The 23,144-nt window shown below is 44.1% G+C and overlaps 1 protein-coding gene across 4 annotated transcripts in view; it reads right to left on the reverse strand.

Moving 5' to 3' along the window:
- ryr1b (ryanodine receptor 1b (skeletal)) overlaps positions 1-19,280 on the reverse strand; it is a 275,237-nt gene extending 255,957 nt beyond the window's left edge. For all 4 annotated transcript variants that reach the window (XM_071360277.1, XM_071360276.1, XM_071360275.1 and 1 more), the window contains exon 1: positions 18,972-19,280. In XM_071360277.1, coding sequence (XP_071216378.1) covers positions 18,972-19,019 — 48 coding nt within the window. In that variant the 5' untranslated portion in view covers positions 19,020-19,280. The remainder of the gene's footprint in view (positions 1-18,971) is intronic.
- Between the last annotated feature and the right edge of the window lie 3,864 nt (positions 19,281-23,144).

The raw sequence follows: 23,144 nt of genomic DNA on the forward strand, positions 1-23,144 counted from the left end.
ACAGGAGACAGGGTGAGACAGGGGACAGGAGACTCTAACAGGGCGAGACAGGAGACAGGGTGAGACAGGAGACGGGGTGAGACAGGGGACAGGAGACTCTAACAGGGCGAGACAGGAGACAGGGTGAGACAGGAGACGGGGTGAGACAGGGGACAGGAGACTCTAACAGGGTGAGACAGGGGACAGGAGACTCTTGAAGGTGTTCTGATGTACATCTAATTGGAGCTTTATGTTTTATATCTGCAGGGATGCAGAGTGATGTCACTACCAGAGGTGATGTCACTACCAGAGGTGATGCAGATATGTAGTAGGCTATGGAGTCTACACCCCTTGGTCTCCTCTCCTCTTCCCTGTTCTCCTGAACATTACTTTATAATAAAGGTACTTTATTAATGTCATGGAGATATTCAGTGCTCCCTGTGATACCCTGGTCTCCACTGTGACGTCGTAATGCGTCAGAGTTCTCCTGAACACGCCTCTACAGTATGAAGACACCGATACTATTGATCCTGCTCCTCAGAGTTCTCCTAACCTCCTCTCCTCTCCCTTTCCCTCCCCTAACCTCCTCTCCCCTCACCTCCTCTCCTCTCCCTTTCCCTCCCCTTACCTCCTCTCTCCTCCATTTCCCTCCCCTATTCTCCTCTCTTTCCCTCCCCTACAACTCTCCTCCTCTCCTCTCCCCTCTCTTTCCCTCCCTTTCCCCCCCTAACCTCTCCTCCTCTCCTCTCCTCCTCTCCTGTCCTGTCCTCTCCTCTCCTCTCCTGTCCTCTCCTCTCCTCTCCTTTCCCCTCCCCTCCCCTCCCCTCCCTTTCCATCCCCTCTCCTCTCCCCCTCTCCCCTCCCATCCCCTAACCTTTTCTCCCCTACCTCTCCTCTCTGCCTCTGATGAATTTAACAGGATTGATCTAATATAGTTATAAGCCACCCATCTTCCTTCTCTCAGCTTTGATTGAAGTCCGACATAGTCTTTGGAGTCACACAGAATACAGGACTGCTCTACCAAAAGAAAGAATACTGTCAGGGCCCACAAACGCTGTCTGTCTGCTCTGTCTGTCTGTCTGTCTGTCTGTCTGTCTGTCTGTCTGTCTGTCTGTCTGTCTGTCTGTCTGTCTGTCTGTCTGTCTGTCTGCTCTGTCTGTCTGTCTGTCTGTCTGTCTGTCTGTCTGTCTGTCTGTCTGTCTGTCTGTCTGTTTGTTTGTCTGTGTGGACGTGTTTGAGGACCAGAAAAGAAGGTCAAATGCTATTTCCAAGGGGTTTAGGTTTAGGAAACACAACACAGACTCCACCATCACCCCCTCTAATGAGTTGCTGCTATCTGGGCCAGGTCATCCTGACCTCAGAGATGACATTAGACTGTTCCAGCCTTAACGCATCTCTAGTTTTAGAGTCTGCTAAATGACCACATCTCTAGTTCTAGAGTCTGCTGAATGACCACATCTCTAGTTCTAGAGTCTGCTAAATGACCACATCTCTAGTTCTAGAGTCTGCTGAATGACCACATCTCTAGTTCTAGAGTCTGCTGAATGAACACATCTCTAGTTCTAGAGTCTGCTGAATGACCACATCTCTAGTTCTAGAGTCTGCTGACTGACCACATCTCTAGTTCTAGAGTCTGCTGAATGACCACATCTCTAGTTCTAGAGTCTGCTAAATGACCACATCTCTAGTTCTAGAGTCTGCTGAATGACCACATCTCTAGTTCTAGAGTCTGCTGAATGACCACATCTCTAGTTCTAGAGTCTGCTGACTGACCACATCTCTAGTTCTAGAGTCTGCTGACTGACCACATCTCTAGTTCTAGAGTCTGCTAAATGACCACATCTCTAGTTCTAGAGTCTGCTGACTGACCACATCTCTAGTTCTAGAGTCTGCTGAATGACCACATCTCTAGTTCTAGAGTCTGCTGAATGACCACATCTCTAGTTCTAGAGTCTGCTGAATGACCACATCTCTAGTTTTAGAGTCTGCTGAATGACCACATCTCTAGTTCTAGAGTCTGCTGAATGACCACATCTCTAGTTCTAGAGTCTGCTAAATGACCACATCTCTAGTTCTAGAGTCTGCTGACTGACCACATCTCTAGTTCTAGAGTCTGCTAAATGACCACATCTCTAGTTCTAGAGTCTGCTGAATGACCACATCTCTAGTTCTAGAGTCTGCTGAATGACCACATCTCTAGTTCTAGAGTCTGCTAAATGACCACATCTCTAGTTCTAGAGTCTGCTAAATGACCACATCTCTAGTTCTAGAGTCTGCTGACTGACCACATCTCTAGTTCTAGAGTCTGCTGAATGACCACATCTCTAGTTCTAGAGTCTGCTGACTGACCACATCTCTAGTTCTAGAGTCTGCTGAATGACCACATCTCTAGTTCTAGAGTCTGCTGAATGACCACATCTCTAGTTCTAGAGTCTGCTGAATGACCACATCTCTAGTTCTAGAGTCTGCTGAATGACCACATCTCTAATTCTAGATCTACACTTATACTGAACAAAAATATAAACGCAACATGCAACAATTTCAAATATTTTACTGAATTACAGTTCATATATGTAAATCAGTCAATTTAAATAAATACATTAGGACCTAATCTATGGATTTCACATGACTGGGAATACAGATACAGTGGGGAGAACAAGTATTTGATACACTGCCGATTTTGCAGGTTTTCCTACTTACAAAGCATGTAGAGGTCTGTAATTTTTATCATAGGTACACTTCAACTGTGAGAGACGGAATTTAAAACAAAAATCCAGAAAATCACATTGTATGATTTTTAAGTAATTAATTCGCATTTTATTGCATGACATAAGTATTTGATCACCTACCAACCAGTAAGAATTCCGGCTCTCACAGACCTGTTAATTTTTCTTTAAGAAGCCCTCCTGTTCTCCACTCATTACCTGTATTAACTGCACCTGTTTGAAGTCGTTACCTGTATAAAAGACACCTGTCCACCCACTCAATCAAACAGACTCCAACCTCTCCACAATGGCCAAGACCAGAGAGCTGTGTAAGGACATCAGGGATAAAATTGTAGACCTGCACAAGGCTGGGATGGGCTACAGGACAATAGGTAAGCAGCTTGGTGAGAAGGCAACAACTGTTGGCGCAATTATTAGAAAATGGAAGAAGTTCAAGATGACGGTCAATCACCCTCGGTCTGGGGCTCCATGCAAGATCTCACCTCGTGGGGCATCAATGATCATGAGGAAGGTCAGGGATCAGCCCAGAACTACACGGCAGGACCTGGTTAATGACCTGAAGAGAGCTGGGACCACAGTCTCAAAGAAAACCATTAGTAACACACTACGCCGTCATGGATTAAAATCCTGCAGCGCACGCAAGGTCCCCCTGCTCAAGCCAGCGCATGTCCAGGCCCGTCTGAAGTTTGCCAATGACCATCTGGATGATCCAGAGGAGGAATTGGAGAAGGTCATGTGGTCTGATGAGACAAAAATAGAGCTTTTTGGTCTAAACTCCACTCGCCGTGTTTGGAGGAAGAAGAAGGATTAGTACAACCCCAAGAACACCATCCTAACCGTGAAGCTTGGAGGTGGAAAAATCATTCTTTGGGGATGCTTTTCTGCAAAGGGGACAGGATGACTGCACCGTATTGAGGGGAGGATGGATGGGGCCATGCATCGCGAGATCTTGGCCAACAACCTCCTTCCCTCAGTAAGAGCATTGAAGATAGGTCGTGGCTGGGTCTTCCAGCATGACAACGACCCGAAACACACAGCCAGGGCAACTAAGGAGTGGCTCCGTAAGAAGCATCTCAAGGTCCTGGAGTGGCCTAGCCAGTCTCCAGACCTGAACCCAATAGAAAATCTTTGGAGGGAGCTGAAAGTCCGTATTGCCCAGCGACAGCCCCGAAACCTGAAGGATCTGGAGAAGGTCTGTATGGAGGAGTGGGCCAAAATCCCTGCTGCAGTGTGTGCAAACCTGGTCAAGAACTACAGGAAACGTATGATCTCTGTAATTGCAAACAAAGGTTTCTGTACCAAATATTAAGTTCTGCTTTTCTGATGTATCAAATACTTATGTCATGCAATAAAATGCGAATTAATTACTTAAAAATCATACAATGTGATTTTCTGGATTTTCGTTTTAAATTCCGTCTCTCACAGTTGAAGTGTACCTATGATAAAAATTACAGACCTCTACATGCTTTGTAAGTAGGAAAACCTGCAAAATCGGCAGTGTATCAAATACTTGTTCTCCCCACTGTATGCATCTGTTGGTCACAGATACCTTAATAAAAAGGTAGGGCTGTGGATCAGAAAACCAGTCAGTATGTGGTGTGACCACCATTTGCCTCATGCAGCGTGACACATCTCCTTCACACAGAGTTGATCAGGTTGTTGATTGTGGCCTGTGGAATGTTGTCCCACTCCTCTTCAATGGCTGTGTGAAGTTGCTGTATATTGGCGGGTACTGGAACACGCTGTCTTACACGTGGATCCAGAGCATCCCAAACATGCTCAATGGGTGACACGTCTGGTGAGTATGCAGGCCATGGAAGAACTGGCACGACAATGGGCCTCAGGATCAGGTCCCAGTATCTCTGTGCATTTAAATTGTCATCGATAAAATACAATTGTGTTCATTATCCGTAGCTTATGCCTGCCCATACCATAACCATGGGGCACTCTGTTCACAACGTTGACATCAGCAAACCGCTCGCCCACACGGCGCCATACACGTGGTCTGAAGTAGTGAGGCTGGTTGGACGTACTGCCAAATTCTCTAAAACGACATTGGAGGTGGCTTATGGTAGAGAAATAAACATTCAAATCTCTGGCTACAGCTCTGGTGGACATTCCTGCAGTCAGCATTCAGAATGTTATGTGACAAAACAGCACATTTTAGACTGGCCATTTAACATCCCCAGCACAAGGTGCACCTATGTGACGATCATGCTGTTTAATCAGCTTATTGATATGCCACACCTGTCAGGTGGATGGATTATCTTGGCAAAAGTAGAAATGTTCACTAACAAGGATGTAAACGAATTTGTGCACAAAACTTGAGAGAAATAAGCTTTTTGTGAGTATGGAATATTTTCTTTTACCTCATGAAATATGGGACCAACATTTTACATGTTGCGTTTATATTTTAGTTCAGAGTAGTTCTATCCAGTATAGATTCCAATATCCAGAAAACCAGCAAAGCATCTATCTATGAGCCACAATTCATTTCCCCCTTTCATTCTTTTATTTATCTATTTTTTTCACCTCCTTTTTTCTCCCCAATTTCTCTACACTCTGTCCAGCTTGATAACAGTCATCTATAGTCTCTTCACTCTGTCCAGCTAGATAACAGTCATCTATAGTCTCTTCACTCTGTCCAGCTAGATAACAGTCATCTATAGTCTCTTCACTCTGTCCAGCTTGATAACAGTCATTTATAGTCTCTTCACTCTGTCCAGCTTGATAACAGTCATCTATAGTCTCTTCACTCTGTCCAGCTTGATAACAGTCATTTATAGTCTCTTCACTCTGTCCAGCTTGATAACAGTCATCTATAGTCTCTTCACTCTGTCCAGCTTGATAACAGTCATTTATAGTCTCTTCACTCTGTCCAGCTTGATAACAGGCATCTATAGTCTCTTCACTCTGTCCAGCTTGATAACAGTCATCTATAGTCTCTTCACTCCGTCCAGCTTGATAACAGTCATCTATAGTCTCTTCACTCTGTCCAGCTTGATAACAGTCATCTATAGTCTCTACACTCTGTCCAGCTTGATAACAGTCATCTATAGTCTCTACACTCTGTCCAGCTTGATAACAGTCATCTATAGTCTCTTCACTCTGTCCAGCTTGATAACAGTCATCTATAGTCTCTACACTCTGTCCAGCTTGATAACAGTCATCTATAGTCTCTACACTCTGTCCAGCTTGATAACAGTCATCTATAGTCTCTACACTCTGTCCAGCTTGATAACAGTCATCTATAGTCTCTTCACTCTGTCCAGCTTGATAACAGTCATCTATAGTCTCTTCACTCTGTCCAGTTTGATAACAGTCATCTATAGTCTCTTCACTCTGTCCAGCTTGATAACAGTCATCTATAGTCTCTTCACTCTGTCCAGCTTGATAACAGTCATCTATAGTCTCTTCACTCTGTCCAGCTAGATAACAGTCATTTATAGTCTCTACACTCTGTCCAGCTAGATAACAGTCATCTATAGTCTCTACACTCTGTCCAGCTAGATAACAGTCATTTATAGTCTCTACACTCTGTCCAGCTAGATAACAGTCATCTATAGTCTCTACACTCTGTCCAGCTTGATAACAGTCATCTATAGTCTCTTCACTCTGTCCAGCTTGATAACAGTCATCTATAGTCTCTACACTCTGTCCAGTTTGATAACAGTCATCTATAGTCTCTACACTCTGTCCAGCTTGATAACAGTCATCTATAGTCTCTTCACTCTGTCCAGCTTGATAACAGTCATCTATAGTCTCTTCACTCTGTCCAGCTTGATAACAGTCATCTATAGTCTCTTCACTCTGTCCAGCTTGATAACAGTCATTTATAGTCTCTTCACTCTGTCCAGCTAGATAACAGTCATTTATAGTCTCTTCACTCTGTCCAGCTTGATAACAGTCATCTATAGTCTCTTCACTCTGTCCAGCTTGATAACAGTCATTTATAGTCTCTTCTCTCTGTCCAGCTTGATAACAGTCATCTATAGTCTCTTCACTCTGTCCAGCTTGATAACAGTCATCTATAGTCTCTTCACTCTGTCCAGCTAGATAACAGTCATTTATAGTCTCTTCACTCTGTCCAGCTTGATAACAGTCATCTATAGTCTCTTCACTCTGTCCAGCTTGATAACAGTCATCTATAGTCTCTTCACTCTGTCCAGCTAGATAACAGTCATTTATAGTCTCTTCTCTCTGTCCAGCTTGATAACAGTCATCTATAGTCTCTTCTCTCTGTCCAGCTTGATAACAGTCATCTATAGTCTCTTCACTCTGTCCAGCTTGATAACAGTCATTTATAGTCTCTTCACTCTGTCCAGCTTGATAACAGTCATCTATAGTCTCTTCACTCTGTCCAGCTTGATAACAGTCATCTATAGTCTCTACACTCTGTCCAGCTAGATAACATTCATTTATAGTCTCTACACTTTCCAGTTGATTACAGTCATTTATAGTCTCTTCACTCTGTCCAGCTTGATAACAGTCATCTATAGTCTCTTCACTCTGTCCAGTTTGATAACAGTCATTTATAGTCTCTTCACTCTGTCCAGCTTGATAACAGTCATCTATAGTCTCTTCACTCTGTCCAGCTTGATAACAGTCATCTATAGTCTTTTCACTCTGTCCAGCTTGATAACAGTCATTTATAGTCTCTTCACTCTGTCCAGCTTGATAACAGTCATCTATAGTCTCTTCACTCTGTCCAGCTTGATAACAGTCATTTATAGTCTCTTCACTCTGTCCAGCTTGATAACAGTCATCTATAGTCTCTACACTCTGTCCAGCTTGATAACAGTCATCTATAGTCTCTTCACTCTGTCCAGCTTGATAACAGTCATTTATAGTCTCTTCACTCTGTCCAGCTTGATAACAGTCATCTATAGTCTCTACACTCTGTCCAGCTTGATAACAGTCATCTATAGTCTCTTCACTCTGTCCAGCTTGATAACAGTCATTTATAGTCTCTTCACTCTGTCCAGCTTGATAACAGTCATCTATAGTCTCTTCACTCTGTCCAGCTTGATAACAGTCATTTATAGTCTCTTCACTCTGTCCAGCTAGATAACAGTCATCTATAGTCTCTTCACTCTGTCCAGCTTGATAACAGTCATCTATAGTCTCTTCACTCTGTCCAGCTAGATAACAGTCATTTATAGTCTCTTCACTCTGTCCAGCTTGATAACAGTCATCTATAGTCTCTTCACTCTGTCCAGCTTGATAACAGTCATCTATAGTCTCTTCACTCTGTCCAGCTTGATAACAGTCATCTATAGTCTCTTCACTCTGTCCAGCTTGATAACAGTCATCTATAGTCTCTTCACTCTGTCCAGCTTGATAACAGTCATCTATAGTCTCTACACTCTGTCCAGCTTGATAACAGTCATCTATAGTCTCTACACTCTGTCCAGCTTGATAACAGTCATCTATAGTCTCTTCACTCTGTCCAGCTTGATAACAGTCATCTATAGTCTCTTCACTCTGTCCAGCTTGATAACAGTCATCTATAGTCTCTTCACTCTGTCCAGCTTGATAACAGTCATCTATAGTCTCTTCACTCTGTCCAGCTTGATAACAGTCATCTATAGTCTCTTCACTCTGTCCAGCTTGATAACAGTCATCTATAGTCTCTTCACTCTGTCCAGCTTGATAACAGTCATCTATAGTCTCTTCACTCTGTCCAGCTTGATAACAGTCATCTATAGTCTCTTCACTCTGTCCAGCTAGATAACAGTCATTTATAGTCTCTTCACTCTGTCCAGCTAGATAACAGTCATTTATAGTCTCTTCACTCTGTCCAGCTTGATAACAGTCATTTATAGTCTCTTCACTCTGTCCAGCTTGATAACAGTCATCTATAGTCTCTTCACTCTGTCCAGCTAGATAACAGTCATTTATAGTCTCTTCACTCTGTCCAGCTTGATAACAGTCATCTATAGTCTCTTCACTCTGTCCAGCTTGATAACAGTCATCTATAGTCTCTTCACTCTGTCCAGCTAGATAACAGTCATTTATAGTCTCTTCTCTCTGTCCAGCTTGATAACAGTCATCTATAGTCTCTTCTCTCTGTCCAGCTTGATAACAGTCATCTATAGTCTCTTCACTCTGTCCAGCTTGATAACAGTCATTTATAGTCTCTTCACTCTGTCCAGCTTGATAACAGTCATCTATAGTCTCTTCACTCTGTCCAGCTTGATAACAGTCATCTATAGTCTCTACACTCTGTCCAGCTAGATAACATTCATTTATAGTCTCTACACTTTCCAGTTGATTACAGTCATTTATAGTCTCTTCACTCTGTCCAGCTTGATAACAGTCATCTATAGTCTCTTCACTCTGTCCAGTTTGATAACAGTCATTTATAGTCTCTTCACTCTGTCCAGCTTGATAACAGTCATCTATAGTCTCTTCACTCTGTCCAGCTTGATAACAGTCATCTATAGTCTTTTCACTCTGTCCAGCTTGATAACAGTCATTTATAGTCTCTTCACTCTGTCCAGCTTGATAACAGTCATCTATAGTCTCTTCACTCTGTCCAGCTTGATAACAGTCATTTATAGTCTCTTCACTCTGTCCAGCTTGATAACAGTCATCTATAGTCTCTACACTCTGTCCAGCTTGATAACAGTCATCTATAGTCTCTTCACTCTGTCCAGCTTGATAACAGTCATTTATAGTCTCTTCACTCTGTCCAGCTTGATAACAGTCATCTATAGTCTCTACACTCTGTCCAGCTTGATAACAGTCATCTATAGTCTCTTCACTCTGTCCAGCTTGATAACAGTCATTTATAGTCTCTTCACTCTGTCCAGCTTGATAACAGTCATCTATAGTCTCTTCACTCTGTCCAGCTTGATAACAGTCATTTATAGTCTCTTCACTCTGTCCAGCTAGATAACAGTCATCTATAGTCTCTTCACTCTGTCCAGCTTGATAACAGTCATCTATAGTCTCTTCACTCTGTCCAGCTAGATAACAGTCATTTATAGTCTCTTCACTCTGTCCAGCTTGATAACAGTCATCTATAGTCTCTTCACTCTGTCCAGCTTGATAACAGTCATCTATAGTCTCTTCACTCTGTCCAGCTTGATAACAGTCATCTATAGTCTCTTCACTCTGTCCAGCTTGATAACAGTCATCTATAGTCTCTTCACTCTGTCCAGCTTGATAACAGTCATCTATAGTCTCTACACTCTGTCCAGCTTGATAACAGTCATCTATAGTCTCTACACTCTGTCCAGCTTGATAACAGTCATCTATAGTCTCTTCACTCTGTCCAGCTTGATAACAGTCATCTATAGTCTCTTCACTCTGTCCAGCTTGATAACAGTCATCTATAGTCTCTTCACTCTGTCCAGCTTGATAACAGTCATCTATAGTCTCTTCACTCTGTCCAGCTTGATAACAGTCATCTATAGTCTCTTCACTCTGTCCAGCTTGATAACAGTCATCTATAGTCTCTTCACTCTGTCCAGCTTGATAACAGTCATCTATAGTCTCTTCACTCTGTCCAGCTTGATAACAGTCATCTATAGTCTCTTCACTCTGTCCAGCTAGATAACAGTCATTTATAGTCTCTTCACTCTGTCCAGCTAGATAACAGTCATTTATAGTCTCTTCACTCTGTCCAGCTTGATAACAGTCATTTATAGTCTCTTCACTCTGTCCAGCTTGATAACAGTCATTAAAACGAATTCTAGACAGTAAGGAGACTATTTTTAGCATTTTTTTTACGACAAGGAAATCTAAAAAATACATAAGTACGGCCCTCAGGACCTCGGGACCTCGGGACCATGGTGAAAACTGATTGAGGCCCTCGGGACCTTGGTGAAAACTGATTGAGGCCCCCGGGACCTTGGTAAAACTGATTGAGGCCCCCGGGACCTCGGTGAAAACTGATTGAGGCCCTCGGGACCTCGGTGAAAACTGATTGAGGCCCCCGGGACCTTGGTGAAAACTGATTGAGGCCCTCGGGACCTCGGGACCTTGGTGAAAACTGATTGAGGCCCTCGGGACCTTGGTAAAAACTGATTGAGGCCCTCGGGACCTCGGTGAAAACTGATTGAGTCCCTCGGGACCTCGGTGAAAACTGATTGAGGCCCTCGAGACCTCGGTGAAAACTGATTGCAGCCCGCGGGGCAACATTAGTTTGACACCCCTGTTATAGATGGTTATAGATGGCTAGTCAGTCAGTCCCTAGAAAGCCCCCCAATGCAACAGCCAACTTTTAGGCAGGAGGAACAGAACTGTCTCTGCCTCTCTGTTAGTGTGTCTTTGTGTCTCAGTAACTCTCTGTCTTTCTGTTAGTGTGTCTTTGTGTCTCTGTAACTCTCTGTCTTTCTGTTAGTGTGTCTTTCTGTGTCTCTGTAACTCTCTGTCTTTCTGTTAGTGTGTCTTTGTGTCTCAGTAACTCTCTGTCTTTCTGTGTCTCTGTAACTCTCTGTCTTTCTGTTAGTGTGTCTTTGTGTCTCTGTAACTCTCTGCCTCTCTGTTAGTGTGTCTTTGTGTCTCTGTAACTCTCTGCCTCTCTGTTAGTGTGTCTTTGTGTCTCAGTAACTCTCTGTCTTTCTGTGTCTCTGTAACTCTCTGTCTTTCTGTTAGTGTGTCTTTGTGTCTCAGTAACTCTCTATCTTTCTGTGTCTCAGTAACTCTCTGTCTTTCTGTGTCTCAGTAACTCTCTGTCTTTCTGTTAGTGTGTCTTTGTGTCTCTGTAACTCTCTGCCTCTCTGTTAGTGTGTCTGTGTGTCTCTGTAACTCTCTGTCTTTCTGTTAGTGTGTCTTTGTGTCTCAGTAACTCTCTATCTTTCTGTGTCTCTGTAACTCTCTGTCTTTCTGTTAGTGTGTCTTTGTGTCTCAGTAACTCTCTGTCTTTCTGTAAGTGTGTCTTTGTGTCTCAGTAACTCTCTGTCTTTGTGTCTCTGTAGTCTACTGTGTCTCTGCGTCTACTGTGCCTTCATACCCACTTGATTTATTCCACGTTTTGTCGTGTAACAGGCTGAATTCAAAATGGATGACAGTTGTAAATCATTCAGCGCGTTATGTCAGGATCGCAGATTTTAGAGTAACAACAAATGTTGGTACATAGAAGTGTCTTATATCGGCTGAAAGCTTAAATTATTGTTAATCTAACTGCACTGTCCAATTTACAGTAGCTCTTACAGTGAAATAATACCATGCTATTGTTTGAAGAGAGCTCCTAACAACAAAACAGTTTTTTCACCGCAATAGGTTTGATAAATTCACCTCTGAAGGTGAAATGTGTACTTACATTCTGAAATCTTGCTCTGATTTATCATCCAAAGGGTCCCAGAGATAACACGAAGTGTCGTTTTGTTAGATAAAATCCTTTTTCATATCCTAAAAAGGTTCATATAGCATGCACGATCGATTTTATACTTCCACTCGTTCAATTTGCAAAGAAAGTAATCTGTTAAAGAATCTCACCCCTAAACGTTGTTTCAACGAGTCAAATAATGTTTGTATCTATTCCTCAGAGATCCTAGAAGGTAACAAGACTTCACTATTTCATTAGGGGTGTAGTATATCTTATAGGACACCATATTTGGTCAGAGAGCGACGCCTTCATGGCATGCCTTCCGGGCAGCCATCAATTTAATGACTGTATCTTTGTCAAATAAGCACCAATCGGGGTCAAACGAAGCTAGCTAGATAGCCAATGAGCTGGGCTTTACGGGAGTATCCAGAAACCATGTATATGTCGTAAAATGTAGCTACTAACCTTGTACGACAGCATGCCTTTTCATTTTGCATAAAAATTATAAGAATATGGAGAGCTATGAAGTTATGAAAACTGGGTGTTTTGCAAATGTTGAACTTATAATATGGCTACTAATACTGGAAAAGCTAAATTTAAGTCCAAGTATAAGATTTGATGAAATTCTTGCAAAAAATGTAATGTTAATGTCTCCTTCACGATTTGCCCAAATGTACCACACCAAAATTCTTGAGGATGAGCGCAGCCTAGTGGTTAGAGCGTTGGACTAATAACCGAAAGGTTGCAAGTTCAAATCCTCGAGCTGACATGGTACAAATCGGTTGGTCTGCCCCTGAACAAGGCAGTTAACCCACTGTTCCTAGGCTGTCATTGAAAATAAGAATTTGTTCTTAACTGACTTGCCTAGTTAAATAAATACTCCAAGTTAGCCATCTGAAACTTTGCACATACTGCTGCCATCTTGTGGACACAATTGGAATTACAACCAGAGTGATGGCTATAACAGTTCTCTTGCATTTCAAAGATGGTGGTAAAAAAAACACTGGTTGTGTTTTTCTTTGTATTATCTTTTACCAGATCTATTGTGTTACAGTCTCCTACATTCCTTTCACATTTCCACAAATGTTAAAGTGTTTCCTTTGAAATGGTACCAATAATATGCATATCCTTCCTTCAGGTCCTAAGCTACAGGCAGTTAGATTTAGGTATGTCATTGAGGTGAAAATTGAAAAAGAGGGGCTATTATTATGGCTGAAGGGGCAGTATTGAGTAGCTTGGATGAAAGGTGCACAGAGGTGCCCAGAGTAAACAGCCTGCTCCTCAGTCATAGTTGCTAATATATGCATATTATTATTAGTATTGGATAGGAAACACTCTGAAGTTTCTAAAACTGTTTGAATTATGTCTGTGAGTATAACAGAACTCATATAGCAGGCAAAAACCTGAGAAAAAATCCAAACAGGAAGTGGAAATTCTGAGGCTGGTTGATTTTCAACCAAGATCCCATTGAAATCACAGCGACATATGAATGAGTTTTCACTTCCTACGGCTTCCACTAGATGTCAACAGTCTGTAGAACCTTGTCTGATGCCTCTACTGTGAAGGGTGGCCGAATGAGTGAGGAATTAGTCAGGTCTGCCATGACCTCACCATGCTTTGACCATGCGCGTTCACATGGGAGGGACCTCTGTTCCATCGCTCATCTGAAGTCAATGTGATTCTCAGGTTGGAACGTTATTCAAGATTTATGTTAACAACATTCTAAAGATTGATTCAATACATCGTTTGACATGTTTCTACTGACTGTTACTGAACTTTTGGACATTCGTCAGCTTTTAGGGAACGCGCTTCGTGACTTTGGAATTGTTTACCAAACGCGCTAACAAGTAGCTAATTGGACATAAATAATGGACATTATCGAACAAATCAAGCATTTATTGTGGACCTGGGATTCCTGGGAGTGCATTTTGATAAAGATCATCAGAGGTAAGGGAACATTTATCATGTAATTTCTGGTTTATGTTGACTCCAAAATGGCGGCTAAAATCTGACAGAGCGGTTGCATTAAGGAGAGGTATATCTATAATTCCATGTGTATAACTTGTATTATCATCTACATTTATGATGAGTATTTCTGTTGAATCGATGTGGCTATGCAAAATCACTGGATGTTTTTGGAACTAGTGAATGTATCTCGCCAATGTAAACTCAGATAGATTTTTTGATATAAATATGAACTTTATCAAACAAAACATACATGTATTGTGTAACATGAAGTCCTATGAGTGTCATCTGATGAAGATCATCAAAGGTTAGTGATTTATTTTATCTCTATTTGTGCTTTTTGTGACTCCTATATCTTTGGCTGGAAAAATGGCTGTGCTTATTGTGGTTTGGTGTGACCTAACATAATCGTTTGTGGTGCTTTCGCTGAAAAGCATATTTGAAATCGGACACTTTGGTGGGATTAACAACAAGATTACCTTTAAAATGGTATAAGACACATGTATGTCTGGGGAATTTTAATTATGATATTTCTGTTTTTTGAATTTGGCGCCCTGCGCTTTCACTGTCTGTTGTCATATCGATCCCGTTACCGGGATCTCAGCCATAAGAAGTTTTAAATGTAATTTTTTTATCACCCATTTATACACAATACCCCATAATGACAAAGCAAAATAATGTTTTTAGAAATTTATGCAACTGTATTGAAGATGAAATACAGAAATATTTCATTTAGATAAGTATTCACACCCCTGAGTCAATACATGTTAGAATCACCTTTGGCAGTGATTACAGCTGTGAGTCTTTCTGGGTAAGTTTCTAAGAACTTTGCACACCTGGATTGTACAATATTTGCACATTATTCTTTGTCAAATTCAAACTCTGTCAAGTTGGTTGTTGATCATTGCTAGACATTTTCAGGTCTGGCCATAGATTTTCAAGACGATTTAAGTCAAAACTGTAAATACACCACTCAGGAATATTCAGTAACTCCAGTTTATTAGGCTTTGTGTTTCAGGTTATTGTCCTGCTGAAAGGTGAATTTGTCTCCTAATCAGACTTAACCAGGTTTTCCTCTAGGATTTTTTTCTGTTCCTATCTCTGTTCCGTTTCTTTTTATCCTGAAAAACTCCCTAGTCCTTGCCGAAGACAAGCATACCCATAACATGATGCAGCCACCACCATGCTTGAAAATATGAAAAGTGGTAATCAGTGATGTGATGTGTTGGATTTGACCCAAACATAATGCTTTGTATTCAGGGCATAAAGGTATTTTTTTTGCCATATTTTTCGCAGTTTTACTTTAGTGCCCTGTTGAAAACAGGATGCATTTTTAAAATATTTGTCCATGCAACTTATTATGTGACTTGTTAAGCACATTACTCCTGGGCTTGCCATAGCAAAGGGGTTGAATACTTATTGACTTAAAGACATTTAAGCTTTTCATTTGTAATTAATTTGTAAACATTCTAAAAACATAATTCCACTTTGACATTATGGGGTATTATGTGTAGGCCAATGACACAAAATCTCAATTTAATCCATTTTAAATTCAGGCTGTAACACAACAAAATGTGGAAAAGGTCAAGGGGTATGAATCATTTCTGAAGGCCCTGTATGTGTTAGTCTTAACTTCGTAAGAGGTGTTAGGCCGAGTTTGTCTTAACTTCGTAAGAGGTGTTAGGCCGAGTTTGTGTCTGGCTGTCTCTGTATGTCCATTAGAGTATTGAAGACTGTGTCCAGCTGTCCTGGGCAGCTTGTTTCTTCTGTCTCGTATCCTCCTACCCTCTCTCCCTAATTCCTACCATCCCAGACCCTACCCTCCGTAGTCCCTACCCTCCCAGTCCCTACCCTCCGTAGTCCCTACCCTCCCAGTCCCTACCCTCCCAGTCCCAAGTCCCTACCCTCCCAGTCCCAACCCTCCGTAGTCCCTACCCTCCCAGTCCCAAGTCCCTACCCTCCCAGTCCCAAGTCCCTACCCTCCCAGTCCCAAGTCCCTACCCTCCCAGTCCCTACCCTCCGTAGTCCCTACCCTCCCAGTCCCTACCCTCCCAGTCCCAAGTCCCTACCCTCCCAGTCCCTACCCTCCGTAGTCCCTACCCTCCCAGTCCCTACCCTCACAGTCCCTACCCTCCGTAACCCCTACCCTCCCAGTCCCTACCCTCCCAGTCCCTACCCTCCCAGTCCCAAGTCCCTACCCTCCCAGTCCCTACCCTCCGTAGTCCCTACCCTCCCTGTCCCTACCCTCCCAGTCCCAAGTCCCTACCCTCCCAGTCCCTACCCTCCCAGTCCCTACCCTCCCAGTCCCTACCCTCCGTAGTCCCTACCCTCCCAGTCCCTACCCTCACAGTCCCAAGTCCCTACCCTCCCAGTCCCTACCCTCCGTAGTCCCTACCCTCCCAGTCCCTACCCTCACAGTCCCAAGTCCCTACCCTCCCAGTCCCTACCCTCCCAGTCCCAAGTCCCTACCCTCCCAGTCCCTACCCTCCGTAGTCCCTACCCTCCCAGTCCCTACCCTCACAGTCCCTACCCTCCGTAACCCCTACCCTCCCAGTCCCTACCCTCCCAGTCCCTACCCTCCCAGTCCCAAACCTCCCAGTCCCAAGTCCCTACCCTCCCAGTCCCAAGTCCCTACCCTCCCAGTCCCTACCCTCCGTAGTCCCTACCCTCCCTGTCCCTACCCTCCCAGTCCCTACCCTCACAGTCCCAAATCTTCCCAGTCCCAACCCTCCTATGTGACAATAAAACATGTATTTTTTGACAGGCTCAGCTCTCCTTTCCTGGGGTATAAATAGATAATGATGCCAACAGATGCACCGGGCGCTGTCTGTACACAGACAAACACACACACACTCACACAAACTCACACACGTGGACACACACACACACACACACACACACACACACACATGAACGCAAATACATGCACACGCAGAACCCCACCACCACCCACATACCCTGAAACCACCAGAACATTCTGGAATACAACAAAATTAGCACCAACAAATATATAATAGCCTACCTGACGGTGCCACTTACAAAATCTACACACGGATCTATACACTGATCTATACACTGATCTATACACGGATCTATACACTGATCTATACACGGATCTATACACGGATCTATACAAGGATCTATACACTGATCTACACACTGATCTATACACGGATCTATACACTGATCTATACACGGATCTATACACTGATCTATACACGGATCTATACACTGATCTATACACGGATCTATACACGGATCTATACACTGATCTATACACGGATCTATACACTGATCTATACACGGATCTATACACGGATCTATACACGGATCTATACACGGATCTATACACGGATCTATACACTGATCTATACACGGATCTATACACGGATCTATACACTGATCTATACACGGATCTATACACTGATCTATACACAGATCTATACACTGATCTATACACTGATCTATACACGGATCTATACACTGATCTACACACTGATCTATACACGGATCTATACACGGATCTATACACTGATCTATACACGGATCTATACACGGATCTATACACGGATCTACACACTGATCTACACACTGATCTATACACTGATCTATACACGGATCTATACACGGATCTATACACGGATCTATACACGGATCTATACACGGATCTATATACGGATCTATACACTGTCGAGTAACTTAACTACTCTGAACCTACAGATCATTTTAAGTCTATGAATCACTATAGTAACAGATCATTTCAAGTCTATGAACCACTATAGTAACAGATCATTTTAAGTCTATGAATCACTATAGTAACAGATCATTTTAAGTCTATGAATCACTATAGTAACATATCATTTTAAGTCTATGAATCACTATAGTAACAGATCATTTTAAGTCTATGAATCACTATAGTAACAGATCATTTTAAGTCTATGAATCACTATAGTAACAGATCATTTTAAGTATACGAACCACTATAGTAACAGATCATTTTAAGTCTATGAATCACTATAGTAACAGATCATTTTAAGTCTATGAACCACTATAGTAACGGTGTACAGAAGTCTAATATCTAAAGTGTCAGTGATCATGTCATATTGAAGACATCCACCCAGAGCCAGGCTCAGCCAGTGATAATCAGGTCAGGACACTAAAATAGTCAACTAAATTCAGAAGGGAAAGAGGCCGCATGGCTGGTAGAACTGCTACCAATCAAATGTATTTATAAAGCCCTTCTTACATCAGCTGATGTCACAAAGTGCTGTACAGAGGCTAACAGACTGAAATATCTCTGCCAGTACAGCAACATTTATTTAAACCAGGAAGCAGAAGAGAGAGCCATCTGATATTGATATAGAAAACCAGGCAGAGTAGTTTCAACAACATGTTAGAATACCAACTGTCTCTGAATCACCATGTTCAGGCCACTGTAAAGCAGATATGATCTGAAGTTCTGGGCTATGGTACAATAAAGCTGTGAAAAAGTGTGTAAAGATAAAAGGTAGGTAGCTACAGTACTGATGACAAATTAACGAGCTCAGATCAGATTCCTCATAACGCACCCCCCCCCCCCCCCACACACACACACACACACACAACCAGTCCAAAAGCCAGCATGTGTCCAGGCAGGGCAGATCTCAGGTCAGCCCTAACAGTCCTAACCCCTAACCCTTATACCCTAACTCCTAACAACCCTAACCCCTAACACCCTTAACCCTTATACCCTAACCCCTAACACCCCTAACCCTTAAGCCCTACACTCTAACAGCCCTAACCCCTATACCCTAACAGCCCTAACCCCTATACCCTAACAGCCCTAACCCTCATACCCTAACAGCTGTAACCCCTACACCCTAACAGCCCTAACCCCTACACCCTATACCCTAACCCCTAACAGCCCTAACCCCTATACTCTAACAGCCCTAACCCCTATACCCTAACAGCCCTAACCCCTACACCCTAACAGCCCTAACCCCTATACCCTACATTCTAACAGCAACAGTAAAGCAACAACTCACCGTGCGGAGGAACTGAATCTCCTCCTCTCCTTCTCCTCCTTCTGCCATCTTTCTGTTTTCTCTTCTCCCGGTTCTGCAGCTCTGAGAGAGAAGCCAGAAAACCTGTCCTCTAACTCTCTTTCTCTTTTAGTCCTTTGCACAAAAATCTCTCTCTCTCTCTCTTTCCGTGCTATCTTTCTCTATTCGCAACACCTCTCTCTCTCTCTCTCTCTCTCTCTCTCTCTCTCTCTCTCTCTCTCTCTCTCCTTGCTACACCTCTCTATCTCTCTCTCTCTCTCTGGCTCTCAGAGTGTGTGTGGGTGTGCTGGAGGACAGAATGAGTCCTGTGGCTCTCACCATGTTGGGAGAGAGAGTGACGGGTAGGTTGGGCTCTCCCCGGTGTGGGGGGGGCAAGCACCTTGTTACACGTTCTAACAGCTTCCACCTTGCAGCCATGTTTGTAGAAGTGGGCCACTCCCCCCCCCCCTAGACTAACAGGCTAAAAAAGGAAAGCTTGTGAGGACTCAGGAGGCTTCTGGAGCTCACACCCACAGGAACACACAGGAACACACAGGAACACGCAGGAACACACAGGAACACGCAGGAACACACAGGAACACACAGGAACACACAGGAAAACACAGGTGCATGAACACACAGGAACACACAGGTGCATGAACACACAGGAACACGCAGGTCCACGTACACACAGGAACACGCAGGATCACACAGGTGCATGTACACACAGGAAGGGCATACACACACACAAACACAGCTTGGTTGCTCCATGTGAAGAGCCTTCCATCTACTGTTGAAGTCAGAAGTTTACATACACTTAGGTTGGAGTCATTATTAAAACTCGTTTTTCAACCACTCCACAAATGTATTGTTAACAAACTATAGTTTTGGCAGGTCAGTTAGGACATCTACTTTGTGCAAGACACAAGTAATTTTTCCAAACAATTGTTTACAGACAGATTATTTCACTTATAATTCACTGTATCACAATTCCAGTGGGTCAGAAGTTTACATATACTCAGTTGACTGTGCCTATAAACAGCTTGAAAAATTCCAGAAAATGATGTCATGGCTTTAGAAGATTCTGATAGGTATTTTTTTATTATTACCTTTTTTTAACTAGCAAGTCAGTTAAGAACAAATTCATATTTTTCAATGACAGCCTAGGAACAGTGGGTTAACTGCCTTGTTCAGGGGCAGAACAACAGATTTTCATCTTGTCAGCTTGAGGATTTGATCTTGCAACCTTTTGGTTACTAGTCCAACACTCTAACCACTAGGCTACTTGCCACCCCAAAACACATGACATCATTTGAGTCGATTGGAGGTGTACCTGTGGATGTATTTCAAGGCCTACCTTCAAACTCAATGCCTCTTTGCTTGACATCATGGGAAAATCAAAAGAAATCAGCCAAGACCTCAGAAAAATATTGTAGACCTCCACAAGTCTGGTTCATCATTGGGAGCAATTTCCAAACGCCTGAAGGTACCACGTTCATCTGGACAAACAATAGTACGCAAGTATAAACACCATGGGACCACGCAGCCGTCATACCGCTCAGGAAGGAGATGCAGAAAACAGTCTATGGCTTGGGTGGCTGGAGTCTTTGACAGCTGGTACTTCCTGTTTGAATGTGTGCTTGTAAGCAGGAAGTAGGAGGATATAGTTGTGGTCTGATTTGCCAAACGAAAGGGCAACGAAAGGGCGTTTCTGTGTGTGGAGTTAAAGTGATCTGAAGTTGTGCACAGATGACATGCTGGTAAAGATGAGGTAAAACACATTTCAGTTTCTCTGAAATCACCGGCAACAAGAAACTGCCCTATACAGCTCCTTGAGTACGGTCTTAGTGCCAGCATCGGTTTGTGATGGTAAAGAGATGGGCTACGAAAAATATAGATGAAAACTCTCTTGGTAAATAGAATGGTCTGCGGCTTATCATTAGGTATTCTTAGGGCCTGGTACGGAGTAAGCAGAGCGTCCAGAGCTGCCGACTCGTTGAAGTTTTTCATCCAAATCGAAGTTAGTGATGTTCTACGGAGAAAAAAAAAAATCCACGTCCAACAGGTTCTCTAATGCCTCCTTCTGTTTGTAAAAGCAGAGAAGTGCGAGTTCCATCGCTCCACCATCCCTTTTCTGGGACTTGCCCCTACTCGCTGCAGGGAGGGTACAAATGGATCCCGGGAAGGTGAGAGCAGTGGTGGATTGGCCCCAGCCTACTTCCAGGGTGCAGCGGCAACGTTTCCTGGAGTACACCAACTTCTATCACCGCTTTATTCGGGGTTACAAATCCCTGGCTTCCCCCTCTGTCAGCACTCACCTCGCCCAAGGTTCCGTTCACGTGGTCTCCAGCTGCTGACCGGGTGTACCAGAACCTCAAACATTGCTTCACCACAGCTCCCATCTTGATTCATCCTGACCCATCTTGTCAGTTCGTGGTGGAAGCCAATGCTCCAGATTTCGGAGTGGGGGCTGTCCTGTCCCGGTGTTTTGTCCTGGACCTCAAGCTACATCCCTGCGCCATCTTCTCCCATCGACTCAACGCCACGGAGAAGAACTACGATGTGGGGAATTGTGAGCTTCTCGCGGTGAAGATGTTATTGGAGGAATGGAGACACTGGCTGGGACACTGGCTGGGACAAAAGCTACAACGCTTTTGGTGGCCTACCATGGTCCCTGACGTGTCCGCATTCTTCGCCGCTTGCACGGTTTGTGCACAGAACAAGACTCCTTAGCAAGCTCCAGCTGGTTTCCTCCAACCTCTGCCTGTCCCTCATCGTTACTGGTCTCACATCTCCCTGGACTTTGTCACGGGTCTTCCCCCATCTGATGGTAACACCGCCATTCTGACCGTGGTGGATTGGTTTTCCAAAGCTGCCCACTTCATTCCTCTCCCCAAACTACCCTCTGCCAAAGAGACGGCCCAGTTCATGGTGCAGCACGTCTTCCGGGTCCATGGACTGCCCGTAGACATGGTCTCCGACCGTTGTCCTCAGTTCTCGTCCCAGTTCTGGAAGGCGTTCTGCACCCTCATTGTGTCATCAGCCAGCCTGTCCTCTGGATTCCACCACCAGTCCAACGGCCAGTCGGAGCGAGCCAACCAGGACCTAGAGACTACTCTGCACTGCCTGGTCTCCGCCAACCCCACCACCTGGAGCCAGCAGCTTGTGTGGGCCGAACACAACACCCTTCCCTGCTCTGCCACGGGCCTACCACCTTTTGAGTGTTCCCTGGGATATCAGCCCCCGCTCTTCCCTGAGCAGGAAGAAGAGGTCGGCATACCGTCTACCCAGATGTTTGTCCGCCGCTGTCATCGTACCTGGAGGAGTCCCCGGTTGGCCCTCCTCAAGACCACCTCCGGGTATCGATGATAAGCAGATCGCCACAGGACCCTGGCTCCCCGATATTGCCCAGGGCAGAAGGTAAGGCAGTCCACCCAGGATCTTCCCCTCTGGGTGGAATCCCGCAAAACTCTCACCTCGGTTTATCGTCCCGTTTCCCATCTCCAAAGTCATTAGCCCCTTTGCTGTTCGTCTTCTGTTGCCCCGTGCCCTTCGTATCCATCCTACCTTTCATGTGTCCAGAGTTGAACCCATGTCTGACAGCCCTTTGTCTCCTGTTTCCAGGCATACCCCTGTCCCACGTCTCATCGATGGAGAGACGGCGTACACTGTGAGGCGTCTCCTGAAGGTTCGACCTCGGGGCAGGGGGTTCCAGTACCTGGGTGACTGGGAGGGTTATGGCCCGGAGGAGAGGTACTGGGTCCCCGCCAGGGACATCCTGGACCCAGGCCTCATCGCGGAATTCCAACGCCCCGGTCAAGCAGGTATGCACCCAGGTAGGCCACCAGGTGGCGCCGCTAGATGGGGGGGAGGGGTACTGTCACACCCTGATCTGTTTCCCCTGTCTCTGTGCTTGTCTCCACCCCCCTCCAGGTGTTGCCCATCTTCCCCATTACCCCCTGTGTATTTATACCTGTGTTCTCTGTTTGTCTGTTGCCAGTTCGTTTTGTTTTGTCAAGCCTAGCAGCGTTTTCCCCTCTGCTCCTGTCTCTCGATTGTTCCTGTTTCCTAGTTTTGACCATTCTGCCTGCCCTGACCCTGAGCTTGCTTGCCATCCTGTACCTTTGCCCCACCTATCTGGATTACTGACCTCCACCTGCCTTTTGCCTGCCCATG

This window comes from Salvelinus alpinus, chromosome 22 (genome assembly GCF_045679555.1).
Source record: "Salvelinus alpinus chromosome 22, SLU_Salpinus.1, whole genome shotgun sequence".
In the NCBI taxonomy this organism is placed as follows: domain Eukaryota; kingdom Metazoa; phylum Chordata; class Actinopteri; order Salmoniformes; family Salmonidae; genus Salvelinus; species Salvelinus alpinus.